Here is a 12,682-nt window from a genome sequence, read left to right on the forward strand (position 1 = left end):
TAATACCAAGGGAAGTTCTTTCTCTGTAGAGTGTAGGTAGAAAGCAAAAGGGACAGAAGACACCTCACAAAGAGGCTGTTGAAGGTTGGAAGGGAAGAGTCCAAAAAGAGGAGGAAGTGGATCCTAGAGATATTGGGGATGAAAATTGGACTAGCCTTGGTGACCGAGTGCGCGTGCGGGAAGTGAAGAGAAGGCTTCCTTTGCTCTTCCTAATTTCCTCCCTTTGGCGGACCTTAAAAATATACCTCTTTTCCTGCTGGGGCCTGTACTGGACAACTCTTTCTTAGGAGGGCTTTTCTGTTGGGTCTGTAACTGACCTCGCTTCCCAGATTTGGGGAAGTGGTTCAGCATGAGAGCTCCCCCTCCTGGCCTAGTCTCCCTTGATGAACTTTTCCACTTGAGCCAACAAATACTTACTGAGCACCTACTAGATGCCGGAGAACAAGACAGGCAAGATCCCTGTTGTGGAAGAGCCGGCGAACATTCTGGGGGCAGGAAGCAGATGAGAGATCAACAAAGAAGCAAGCATGTTTGGGACTGGGCAATCAAAAGTACCAAGGGGGTCAGGAAAGGCCTCTCTGAGGAGGTAACGTTCGAATGGAGGCCTGAGGGATGAGAACGAGCCGGGGGAGCAAAGAGCCAAGGAGGGATCCAGGAGGAAGAGAAGCGAGCCGAGCCGTGGAGGGCTGAGGTGGGGACTGTAGTTCACGGCAGCCTCACTCAGGCTGCTGGGGGCCACGGTTTGCAGTGTTTATCTGAGGTACGGAAAAAGCCACCACAGCGTTCAGAGCTGGGGACTGATCTGCTCCAGTCAGAAAAGTGGCCCCAAGGCAGCCTAAAAGTTCAGGAAGGGGACTGGAGAGATTTTGTTGAAAGGCAAGCAGGGTCCTGCCGCCTCACCGTCTGCGTTCCCCAACGCCTCACTCTCCCCCTCCGAGCCGCCCCAACCCAACCAAAGGGAAGTGGGGGCCCTGCCAGCTGGAGGGTCCCGTGGGGTTTGCCTCGAGCAAACAGGAAGCTGCAGCCCAGCGAGCCGGGCCTGGCAACGGGCAACGGAGTGAGCAGGTCTCCTGGGTCTCTGGACCCCTTTCCCTGAGTGACTGCGGAGTGGAAGATGGACATAACATCCACACAGGCCGAGAGAGAGAGAGAGAGAGAGAGAGAGAGAGCTAGAGGAGGAAGGAGGAGAGAGACTGCGCCGGGGAGGGTGGAAGCACAGATTTCAGAGTCCAGACCCCTGAGTTCTAGTGCTCATTAGACCACCAGCTCATTGTGTGAGCTCAGGCAACACCCTGACCTTTGGGGGGGCCTCGATTTCCCCGCTTCCAAAGGTGTTCCTTCCATAACTGAGGCAGAGGCTTCCCAGAGACGTGGGACACTAAAGGGCACTGATCATCTCAGGACGGCTGAGCACACAACCTGGCTTGTGCTCTCAGCCGCTGGCTGGGGCTGTCTCCCACTACCTGAAGGCCCACTGGGTGCAGCCACTCAATTCAACAAATACTTGTTGGGTGCCTGTGATGCCCCAAGAACCGTCCCAGAGCCATGATGTGTACAGCGTTGAGCACGACCAAGGCTCTGCCCCGAAGGGCTTCCATTCTAGTGGGAGTGGGAGGAACAGAAAGTGCACCAGCAGACACACAGCCAAGGTCATTTTCACACGGTGGTAAGCGTCCGGATGAAAATACAAGCATGGCAGGGAGGAGACAAGCTTTGTGGGTCTGGAGGCGTGCATGGAGCAGGGGACTGAAGGTGTGACCACCCCTTCCTCCCTCAGGGGACTGCCCGCCCGCCCGCCCCCACAGGCACTCATGCTTCAGTGCCCCCCCAGGCCCCCGCCTGCCCCAGCATCCCCCGCGCGGCCAAGCTGGGTGCCCCGGGGAGTCTGGCCGCCATGCCACCTCCTCTCCTGCTCTTCTTCCTCCTCTTCCTCACCCCCGAGGGAGTCCGGCCCCAGAAAACACTGCTGGTGAATGCTAAAGGTATGTCCAGAAGGGACAGATGGAAGAGAGTTGGGGCTGGAAACGCGGGGCTGGCTGGGTGCCCTTGGCCCAGTCACCGGCCCTCTCTAGGCCTTCATTTTGAGATCTGTAAGACTCGGGGAGGGGCTGGGAGGACTCAGAGCTCCTCCACTCCCAGCTGGTGGAGTCCTTGGGTAATGACCTGCTGTGAGGAATCAAGAGGGTGAAGATTTCCTCTCTTCCCTCCCTCTCTCTCTCCTCAGAGGGAGGCAAAGCTGAGCTACCATGTCTCAACAGTCCCTCAGATGGTCCCCCTGAGCAGCAGGCCTGGCTTCAGGGGTCTAAGTCAGATCTGGGCCACGGGCCCCAAGACATGGTCATCCAGAAGGGGTCCCTGGGCGTCCAGCTGCTTGTCTTCAACGTCTCCGACCAGATGGGGGGCTTCTACCTGTGCCAGCTGGGGCCCCCTTCCGAGCAGGCCTGGCAGTCTGGCTGGACAGTCAGCGTGGCAGGCAGTGGTGAGGTCCGGGCTGGGGCAGGGTGGGGTGATGAGAAGAGGGAGGCCCGCCGTAGATGGGGGCGGGCTGTCGAAACCGGCTTTGTAGGGTGTGAAAGGGCCGAGGGACAGGCACGCAGCTGTTCGAGGTGGCTCCTCAGAGCTCCTGTGGCTTCATGACTTCAGCCCTGAGCTGCTCGGTGTTTCACTCTCTGGGTCTTCGTCTCTGTCTCTGCTTTTATGCGTCTCTGTATGTCTTCGCCTCTCCTGGATGTGTCCGTATCTGGTTCTGGGTCTTTTCCTAGGGGAGGTGTTCCGGTGGAATGCTTCGGCCTTAAATGACTCAGGCTGCGGCCTGGGGAACAGGTCCTCAGAGGGCCCCAAGCCCCCTTCTGGCTATCCCACAAGCTCCCAGCTGTATGTGTGGGCCCAAGACCACCCTGAGATCTGGGAGACCGACCCTGAATGTGCCCTGCCCAGGGACCATCTGAATCAGAGCCTCAAGCAAGGTAAGGTGCCTGGAGGATGACTAGGAAGTGGGGATTCCAGGGACGGGGGATGGTGACTGGGAACTGGAGGGTTTGTGGGGAGGAGACCCCAAGGCTGACACTTTCCTAGCCTTGGCTCTCCCTGCCCCAGACCTCACCGTGGCCCCTGGCTCCACATTCTGGCTGCCCTGTGAGGTGCCCCCTGCCTCCGTGGCCAGAGGCCCCATCTCCTGGACCCACGTGCGCCCCAAGAAGCATAACATCTCCTTGCTGAGCTTAAACCTGAGGGAGGACGCCCCAGGCAGAGAGATGTGGGTCCTGGGCACCCTCAGGGGAGGGGCTGTTCTGTTGCTGCCCCAGGCCACTGTTCGAGATGCTGGCATCTATCGTTGTTACCACGGCAACATGACCAAGGAGATGCAGCTGAAGGTCATTGCCCAGTCAGGTAGAGTTTCTCTCAATTGTGGGGCACCTGGGTGGGGGCTACTGGGAAGAACTGGGAGTCGGTCAACCTTGGCACCCCACTCCTTAGGCCACCATGCCATAGTGATTCAATTCCAGGCTCCATACACCTCACCCCGGGCCATTTCCTGTCCTCTGATGTCCCCGCTCAACGTATACAAAACCAAAGGTGACATCTTCCCCAAGCGTAGTCTTTTGGGTGTCTCTGGATATATGAAAGCCACTACCACCTGCCCACAGGGCCGAAGCCAGGAACCTGGGTATCCTTCCTTTTCCTCAGCCATCTAGCCATCAGACTGGTCACAGTGTGCTGCTCCTTCTGTCTCCTTTAACTCAATCCTCCCATGCTACCCGAACGACAGTTCTCAAACTCAACCTCGACTTTGACTCCACACTTCCCTCCAGGACATTGCTGCTTCCCACCTTTAATCTTGTGAACTTGACTCTGACCTTCACTTTGCACATGACTGTCCTCAACTGCAGCAGGAAGCTTATCATCACGCTCCCCTGAATCCCAACACAGAGTCTGACTATGGTCGTGGTTTGTTGCACAGATACGGCCCCAGGCCCCAGCTCAGGCTCTGGGGCGCAGTCCCTGACCTCAGAGGGAGGGAGGCCATTTCCCCTTGTAGCTTGTCATTTTGAGGATCTGTGTCTTGTCCATGTCTCCCAGACTTCTGGCCCTTTGAGGTCTTGAGGCTGGGAACCAATACGCCAGCCTGGGGTCCCCGTCTCATAGCTGCTTCTCCCCAGCAGTACGGTCCTGGCTGCTGGATACGGGTGGCTGGAAGGTCCCTGTTGTGCCATTACTTTACCTGATCTTCTGCCTGGGTTCCCTGGTGAGCTTTCTTCGACTTCGAAGAGGTCAGTCACGCCCCCCAGCCCCTCTGCCCAACTTACCCATCTTCCCCAGCACAGCTCATACCCGCTACTCCAGCAACCACCTTTCTCTCATCCCATACCTCAAACCGACCCCCAAACTTACCAGGCCCCTTGGACTTTGAAGTCCCCTCCCCTCCATTGACCCAAGGGACCTCCCCAGCGCCCCGCCAATCTTCACCCTGCCTCCTCTGATCACGCCCCTTAACTCTCACCAGCCCTAATACTCAGGAGGAAAAGAAAGCGAATGACCGATCCCACCAGAAGGTAATGACGCCGGCGCCCCCGCAGTCCCCCACTCCTGCACTTTTGCTCAATGCTCTGCACTTACTGTTTCCTTTGCTTTCCGTTGAAATACCGCCCAAGCTTCCAAGCCCAGCTCTAAAGCTTCCTTCCCTTGTGAAGACCTCCCGGGGGTGACCCCAGACGCCCCCGCAGGCTGCGCAAGAACAGAGGAGCTAAACGCACAGGACTCCGTTTCAATCGAGGGCCAGGCCGCACAGGGCAACTCCCCTCTCTCCGCCAGGTTCTTCAAAGTGACGCCTCCCCCGGGGGGCGGGGCCCACAATCAGTACGGCAACGTGCTCTCGCTTCCCACGCCCACCGCCGGCACAGGTAGGAGGCGCCGCCGGGTCTCTCCGCCAGCTAGGGCCCCACCCCTTTTCTCGTCGCTCCAATCCCCGGAGCGCCCGGCCTCCCCGAGCTCGGAGCTCCGCCTTCAGAAGAAAAGAGCCCGCCCCTGGGACGCGGAGTCCCGCCCAGATTCGAGCCCCGCCCCTAGCGCCTGAGCCCGCCCCCAGAGCGCCGTGCCCCGCCCCCCGAGGGTCGCACCGCCCAGCCCGGAGAGTGAGGCCACGCCCCCCAGGTGCAGATCCCGCCCTCTCCGCTCTGGGCGAGGGTCCGGGACCCAGAGTCCAGGGGCCAGTTGGAGCGGGTTTCCCGTGCCCTGCCCAGCCTCGCAGACCCTTAGTCGTGACCGCCCCCCTCGCTTCTCTCCCGCTCCAACGCTCCTCCGGCCAGGGCGCGCCCTGAGGTGGGCTGCAGGCCTGGGAGCCGCCGTCCAGGCTTACGGAAGCCCGCGCAGCGACGTCCCGGGGGTTGGAGCGGCCGGGTCCCGGAGCCCACCGCCGGCAGGTGATGGATTGGGGGCGGGGGGCGGCGGCGTCCTCCCGGGAGGGATGTTGGAGCGGGCTGCGGCAGGGATTCCGGGCTGGGGCCTGAAGGCAAGGGGCGGCGACTCGGTTCCCACTCACGTCCCCGACCCCAGGCCCAGAAGAGGAGGAAGGGGAGGCCTACGAGGAGCCGGACAGCGAGGAGGGCTCCGAGTTCTACGAGAATGACTCCAACCGCGGGCAGGATCGACTCTCCCAGGGTAAGACCGCGACCCCCGCGGCTCCCCCGCTTGCTCCCCAGTGGACTGTGGGCCCTCGCTGGACACCCCCCTCTCTCTCTCTCCACCAGATGGCAGCGGCTATGAGAACCCTGAGGAGGGAGCCTTGGGTCCTGAGGATGCAGACTCCTTCTCCAGCGGTAAATCAGGGTTCTTGGGGGGGCCTCGGTGGCTTGGGAGGACGCAGACGGCTGTGGAGCCCCTAAGGCGCAAGAATGGACCCCGGGGTTCTCTTTTTTCCTGCAGCAGCCGAGTCTTACGAGAATGAGGATGAAGAGCTGGCCCAGCCAGTCACCAGGACGGCAGGCAAGTGTGAAGACAGTCCCATTAATGTGGGGGGTGTGGGGGGTTGTGTATTGGGGACCTGGAGGCCAGGAGAAATAACTTCCCTCTCTTCTCTAGATTTCCTGAGCCCCCATGGGTCAGCCTGGGACCCCAGCAGGGAAGCAACCTCTCTTGGTGAGAAATGCTAGGAACCATCTTGTCTTGGGCAGATTGGGTTGACCTGGTGCTCAGCTCCGCCTCCGGGTTCAACCTCAACCTCAACCTTGACCTTGACTCTGGCTCCTGGTGTAATTCTGGCCTTGAATCGATTCCTAACACTAACCTCAACCCCAATCCTGATCCCAGTATTTACCCCACCCCTAACTATAAACATCAGCTCTGGTCCCAGTGCAATTCCTACTTGGATTTTGACCTCCACCTCACCCCAGCCCCATACAAACTGCAGCCTTGACCCCAGTTGTCTCTACAACCGCCTCACGACTCTGACTTTGACCTCTGCAGGTTCTCTTCTTGACTGTGATCTTAATCTAACCCACATCTGACCAGACCCTTAACAAGGGTCCTGAATCTGACGGCGACCCTACTCTCTCCTTCCTAGTACAGCCTGGGTCAAGTCCTCCACCTTCCTCTGTACCTCAGATTCCCTCTGTGTCTTGGGCTGCATCTCCCTTCCCCAAGCCCAGCTTGGCTCTAGGCCTCCAACTCTCCTGCCCAAGCAGGCTCCCAGTCCTACGAGGATATGAGAGGAATCCTGTATACAACCCCCCAAGTCCGCTCCGTTCGGGCCCAGCCTGGTCCCAATCATGAGGAAGGTGGGTGTTTCTGCTTCTGTCCCCTTTGTCCCCTGGGTCTCACCCCCCTCTCAGCCTCCTGCTGGCTCTAGTTGATTCCTGCTGTTCCTGGTCCTAATCAGATGCAGACTCCTATGAGAACATGGACATGGATAATCTCAGTGGGCCAGAACCAGCCTGGAGAGGAGGGGGTCATATGGGCACCTGGAGCACTAGATGAGTCCCTCCAGGTGAGCTGGGAACGGCCCTTTAAGGAAAGGGGAGAAAGGGAGATGAATAGGGGTGGGAGAGGGGAAAGGGTTCCTAAGGCCGGGTGCTCCGGGCGCGGGCTTCTGGAACCTCCCTGTCACCATTTCTTCTCCATAGCCTGGGCCTCCTTAGGCCCCAGAGATCCATACCTGATTCTGAAATCTGGGACCCTGAGCAAGTCATCTGCTGGAGCAGCGATGCCTCAGATGTGTGTATCTGTGTGTGTGTGTGTGTGTGTGTGCCAATGAAACTTTGGCTCCCCTTGCACTCCCCCAATAAACTCAATGACTTCTTCCGATCCTTTGATGTAACGCCCTTGTATGGGAGGGGAGGGAAGGAAGGATGCCTGTACCCCCGGGAGGATGCCTGTACCCGCATCCGCTTCTGGAATCCAGCAGAGGAGGGAGAGCTGCATCGTAGGTACAAAGGGGCCTTCTCCCTCCGGTGGCTGGACCTGTGCCCGTCTCCCTCACTTGTATATTCGCTCATTTTATCTTCATAAACAACCTAGTTCAGAGCTGAGAGTCGGAGGCTGAGAAGCTAAGGAATGTGCCCACGGCTTGCCTCACTGGGGTCCGCACTCGAATTCTTGACAATCTAATCCCAGAGCCTATGCTCCGTCTTGACACCCTCCCTTGTTGCAATTTTGTAGATGGGAAAATGAATGTCCGGCTGAGGGTCATGTCTGAGGCCACATGACTGGTGCTTCACAGCGCTAGTTGTAAGGGCTTGATCCCAGGACCCCGGGATCATGACCTGAGCCGGAGGCAGAGGCTCAAACCACAAACCACTGAGCCACCCAGGTGCCCCTCTTTTTTTTCTTTTTTTAAGATTTTATTTATTTGAGGGGGAGAGAGAACATGAGCAGGGGTGGGGATTTGGGGGCAAATGGACAGATGGACTCCCCACGGAGCACAGAGCCTGATGTGGGGCTCAATCTCATGACCCTGAGATCACGACCTGAGCTGAAACCAGGAGTCGACACTTAACCGACTTAGCCACGCAGGCGCCCCTCCAGAATTCCTTTTCTTAATGCTCCAGTTCTTTCTTCATAATGTCCCATTTTTTTTCAAGAGCCGCTCTTTCTTCTTTATCTCTGAACCTTTAAAACTTAACTTTCTCCGTATTAACACTATTATTACGTACCAGGCGTTGTTCTAATAAGTGCTTTACAGGTCGTGTCTCATTTTATCTTTGCAACTCCTATGAGGGAGGGATGCTAAAATTATTCTCATTCTCCAGCTGAGAAGATGGAGTCACAGAGAAGTGAAACACTTCGATTGCTCACTGACGTTGGGTAACTTGCTTAACCCCCAGTTATAAAACAGCATGAGGGAGGGAGCACGGTGTGGTTACTATTATCTGTACAATGGGCTGGATCTGTACAATGGGGTGGTGAGTTTCATTTCACCACCAGAAGGTTTCTTGACCTCTTTGTGTTTCTCCTGCCTCCAGGAGTCCCCTGAGTCCCCTGGGCTCCTCTGCCATCCCTGGGGGCCAGCTTGCTTTGGTTTCTGCCACCATCTTACAGGCAACACAGGTTTCTGACCATTGTATTCACGAATCTCCGAGTAGGCCTTCATTCCAGAGGTTTGGTTGGAATCCAAGTCCATGCTTTGGTGAACCTCGGGGTTCTGATTTCCTGCCATGGCTTTTCCCATCCGCTCCCTGTTGGGTGACTTGCTTCTGTACTGTATCCCAAGGTCTGTGGATGGATTTTTTTTTTCTTGTCTTCTGCGCCCAGGACAGATAGCCCATTCTCAGCTCCTCGCTTTGTGCGAGGCGTGCGGTTTCCATTCTGTGCTTTCCTGGGGCCTCCGCTGAACCTCTGTCCCCATGTGGGGCTTAAAACCCCAATCCTGGGATGTCTGGGTGGTTCAGTTGGTTAAGCATCTGCCTTCAGCTCCGGTCATGATTCCAGGGTTCTGGTATCGAGTCCCACATCAGGCTCTGCACTGGGCTCCTTGCTTGGCAGGGAGCCTGCTTCTTCCTCTGCCTGCTCCTCCCCCTGCTTGTACTCTTGTGCTCTCTCGATTTCTCTCTCTGGCAAATAAATAAAATCCTAAAAACAACAACAACACCCCAATTCTTGGGATCCCAGCATCCCTGATGGATTCTCGCCTTGAGCCTGCTTCTGCCCCTGCCTCTGCTTCTGCCTCTGCCTGCAACTCCCCCTGCTTGTATTCTGTCAAATAAATAAGATTTTTTTTTTTTTTTTTTTTTTAAGGGAGAAGCAGGCTCCCTGCCAAACCGAGAGCCCAATGCAGAGCTCAATCCCAGGGCCCTGAGATCATGACCTGAGCTGAAGGCAGATGCTTTTTTTTTTTTAGATTTTGTTTATTTTTAAAATTTTTTTAAGATTTTATTTATTTATTTAATTTATTTATTTGACAGATAGATATCACAAGTAGGCAGAGAGGCAGGCAGGGGTTGTGGGGGGGCGGGAAGGAGGCTCCCTGCTGAGCAGAGAGCCTGATGCGGGGCTCCATCCCAGGATCCCGAGATCATGACCTGAGCTGAAGGCAATGGCTTAACCACTGAGCCACCCAGGTGCCCCTATTTTTTTTAATTTTTAAAATAAGATTTTATTTATTTGACAGAGACACAGCAAGAGAGGGAACACAAGCAGGGGGAGTGGGAGAGGGAGAAGCAGACTTCGCACAGAGCAGGGAGCTGGGGCTCCGTCCCAGGATCCTGGGATCATGACCTGAGCCCAAGGCAGGCGCTTAATGACAGAGGCACCCAGGCGTCTCTAAGCTCTCCCTATTGCCACAGTCCCTGCCATTCCCTATTACCCTTCATCCACCTCCTTTGTTCCATTTAGCTTTCCTGCCTGGGCCTGAAGCATCTGAACAGGTGACTCCGGGAGAAAACATCCTGCCTTCTTGGGGGTGAATCCATGTCCGGGTCTTCTCTGTGCCCCTGGTACCCAGCCAGGTGGTGGCAGCGATCAGGAGCTCCAGAAAGGAGTGCGGAAGGAGGAGAGAGGACCGCCTTGGAAAGCCCCTAGAGGATGGCGCCCCTCCTGGGCCACCCAGGGAGGTGTGGTGGAAGGGGGCGGGGGCAGAGCTGAGCAGCCGGGGTATTCCAGCTCCAGTCCAGTCCTCTGGGATCAGACTACCTGGGTTCGAATCCCAGCTCAGCCCTCCCTAGCTGTGCCTCAGGTTCTCCGTGTGCAGACAGACATCTGTAAAATAGGGATAATAATTATACCTACCTTAATGAGTCTTAAATGAGATGGAAAGCTCTAGACACTGCTGTAGTAAGCACTCAGCCAGCAGCCAGTATTATGTGCCAGGAGCCAGAGGGCACCAAGGTCCTTTGGACTGGGGCTCCTTCCAGGGCAGAGACTTGTCCAGGACGAAGTCACAATCCAGAGCTTCTCCGTGTCCACATGACCTGCTTTTTGGCAGCGGCCCGACCACTTCTAGCTCTTGAGCAAAGTTGGAGAAGGAGGCTTGAGGGACATTCCAAGGTCCTGCACACACCCCCCCACCCCCGGCCTCCATGGTTGACAGCGGCCTTTAGGTGGGGCCCAAGGCCGGCAGAAGGATTTTGGGTGCAATCTTTCTGCTCTCAGCCTGGCGACCAAGAGTGGCCAAAGGCTTCCCGGGACGGGAGTTCCTTAGGGTCCCCTCTACCGGAGTCTGGGGTGGGAGTCGGGGTGGGGACTGGTCTCTGTCCCCTGGTACACAGCGCCATCTGCTGGGGCTCTGCCCTTCCAATAGGGCTGGGCCCCGTCTACACCGAGTGGGGCGCCTGTGTTGGGGATGTTAGGTGATGGGAAGGGAGAGGGACTGGGCTGTGCGTGGTGGCCAGGATGCGGCCCTGGATGGATGGACGGATGAAGTACAAGTGATGTGAACATCGTGTTGAGAGGCGCTGGTACGGGGCGTATGCCGTGTGCGTGTTGTGTGCGAAGTGTGGGGCGAGGGGTCGGGGGTCATCAGCTGGAGGTGATGTAGGAAGTGTGAAGCGTTGAAGGGGCATGTCTGCACCGCGCTGGGGTGCGCGATGAGCAGCAGTTGCAAATAAAGCAGATGTGCGGAGGCTTTGTAGCTTCTGAGACGCGAGGTGTGGTTGGTGCATGTGTTGGGAAATGGAAAGAAAAAACAAAATCTTCTTCCAACGCGGAAAACGTCCGCCAAGGTAGCAGAGACACAGAAACAGGTTTTTTAATAAAGATTTTCTTTATTTGCCAGAGAGAGAGAGAGAGAGAGAGAGAGAGTGTGTGTGTGTGTTTGTGAGCGCGGCAGGCAGAGGGAGAAGGAGGCTTTCCCGTTGAGCACGGAGCCTGATGCAGGACTTGATCCCAAGACCCTGGGATCACGACCTGAGCCGAAGGCAGACACTTAACCGACTGAGCCACCCAGGCGTCCCCACAAAAACAGTTTTTATTATTGAAAACATTAAACCAGAATGTGATGCACATTGCAGGCATTCCCCTGAAGAATAAAACTCATGGGGTGTCTGGGTGGCTCAGTGGGTTCCGCACCCAATTCTTGATTACTCCTTGGGTGATTTCGGGGTCCTGGGACTGAGCCCCGTGTGGGTTCCCAGCGGGGCTCTGTGCTTGGTGAGGAGGCAGCTTGAGATTCTCTCCCTCTTCCTCTGTACCCCCACCCCACACGCTCTCCTTTCCTCTCTCTAGGATAACTAAATAAAATCTTTTAAAAATATATATTTGAAGAAGTCATTTATGATTTCATATTCCCTGCATGTCCCCTCTCCCTTGAGCACTAAGTATAAGCCACCAGCTTCCTACAGCCATAAGTGCTGCTCTTTCCGCCCACCGGTCTTGGTCCCGGGTTACAATAAAAATCACCTTTTTGCACTGAAAACATCTCAAGAATTCTTCCTTGACCACCCTCTCGTGGCTCCACGTCCAGCTCTACCACCAAGGTGGGGCTTGAACTCAGGACACTGAAATTAAGAGTCACATGCTCGGGGCGCCTGGGTGGCTCAGTGGGTTAAGCCGCTGCCTTCGGCTCTGGTCATGATCTCAGAGTCCTGGGATCGAGTCCAGCATCGGCCTCTCTGCTCGGCAGAGAGCCTGCTTCCCTCTCTCTCTCTCTGGCTGCCTCTCTGTCTACTTGTGATTTCTCTCTGTCAAATTAATAAATAAAATCTTAAAAAAAAAAAAAAGAGTCACATGCTCTACCCATTGGGCCACCCAGGTGTCCCCCAACTTCATTGTGAATACGACTTTTTCCCTTCAGTTTCACACAAGGAATTCTACAGGTAGCCAAAGCAGGTACAACCCCTTAACCTGTTTTCTTTTCTTTTCTTTTTTTTTTTTTAAAGATTTTATTTATTTATTTGACAGAGATCACAGAGATGCACGCAGAGAGAGAGGAGGAAGCAGGCTCCCTGCTGAGCAGAGAACCGATGTGGGGCTCGATCCCAGGACCCTGAGATCATGACCTGAGCTGAAGGCAGAGGCTTTAACCCACTGAGCCACCCAGGTGCCCCCTTAACCTGTTTTCAACATAAAATTTCAAAAACCCTATCTTCTTTCCAAGGTAAACAATAACTAGGCCTCCAGTATGGGGATTTGGCAACACAGTTTGTCCCGCAGAGTTCACGCTAACTTTATCATGGCCCTGGGCTTCTCTCTGGGGGAGAAACAAGCTTCTTGCTTATTTATGACCAGAGGTGGATCCACATCTAGTAGCAAGGCC

At 55.9% G+C, this 12,682-nt stretch overlaps 1 protein-coding gene across 5 annotated transcripts; it reads left to right on the plus strand.

The window, feature by feature from the left end:
• Positions 1 to 1,839: 1,839 nt before the first annotated feature.
• Positions 1,840 to 7,299, plus strand: CD19 (CD19 molecule). Of its 5 annotated transcripts, none has more exons than XM_059415052.1 (15): positions 1,841 to 1,982; positions 2,225 to 2,479; positions 2,763 to 2,966; positions 3,076 to 3,390; positions 4,161 to 4,271; positions 4,505 to 4,553; positions 4,813 to 4,901; positions 5,307 to 5,420; positions 5,554 to 5,658; positions 5,748 to 5,816; positions 5,923 to 5,982; positions 6,079 to 6,135; positions 6,681 to 6,773; positions 6,875 to 6,982; positions 7,119 to 7,299. In XM_059415052.1, the coding sequence occupies exons 1-14, from the start codon at positions 1,895 to 1,897 to the stop codon at positions 6,970 to 6,972; spliced, it is 1,707 nt and encodes a 568-aa protein (XP_059271035.1). In that variant the 5' UTR covers positions 1,841 to 1,894; the 3' UTR covers positions 6,973 to 6,982; positions 7,119 to 7,299. The 5 variants fall into 5 exon arrangements, with proteins under 5 accessions (XP_059271039.1, XP_059271035.1, XP_059271036.1 ...); XM_059415053.1 differs by having other exon boundaries at positions 1,842 to 1,982; positions 4,164 to 4,271; XM_059415054.1 differs by having other exon boundaries at positions 1,842 to 1,982; positions 3,097 to 3,390.
• The last annotated feature ends 5,383 nt before the right edge of the window (positions 7,300 to 12,682 follow it).

This window comes from Mustela nigripes, chromosome 11 (assembly GCF_022355385.1).
Source record: "Mustela nigripes isolate SB6536 chromosome 11, MUSNIG.SB6536, whole genome shotgun sequence".
NCBI lineage: Eukaryota > Metazoa > Chordata > Mammalia > Carnivora > Mustelidae > Mustela > Mustela nigripes.

What these genes read in the sequence shown, in the direction of transcription:
- CD19 (XM_059415052.1), top strand. Translation starts at nt 1,895, where the DNA reads ATGCCACCTCCTCTCCTGCTCTTCTTCCTCCTCTTCCTCACCCCCGAG. An exon ending in GCCAGTCACCAGGACGGCAG is followed by an intron (nt 5,983 to 6,078) that starts GCAAGTGTGAAG and finishes TCTCTTCTCTAG; the next exon opens with ATTTCCTGAGCCCCCATGGG. An exon ending in TGGTCCCAATCATGAGGAAG is followed by an intron (nt 6,774 to 6,874) that starts GTGGGTGTTTCT and finishes GGTCCTAATCAG; the next exon opens with ATGCAGACTCCTATGAGAAC.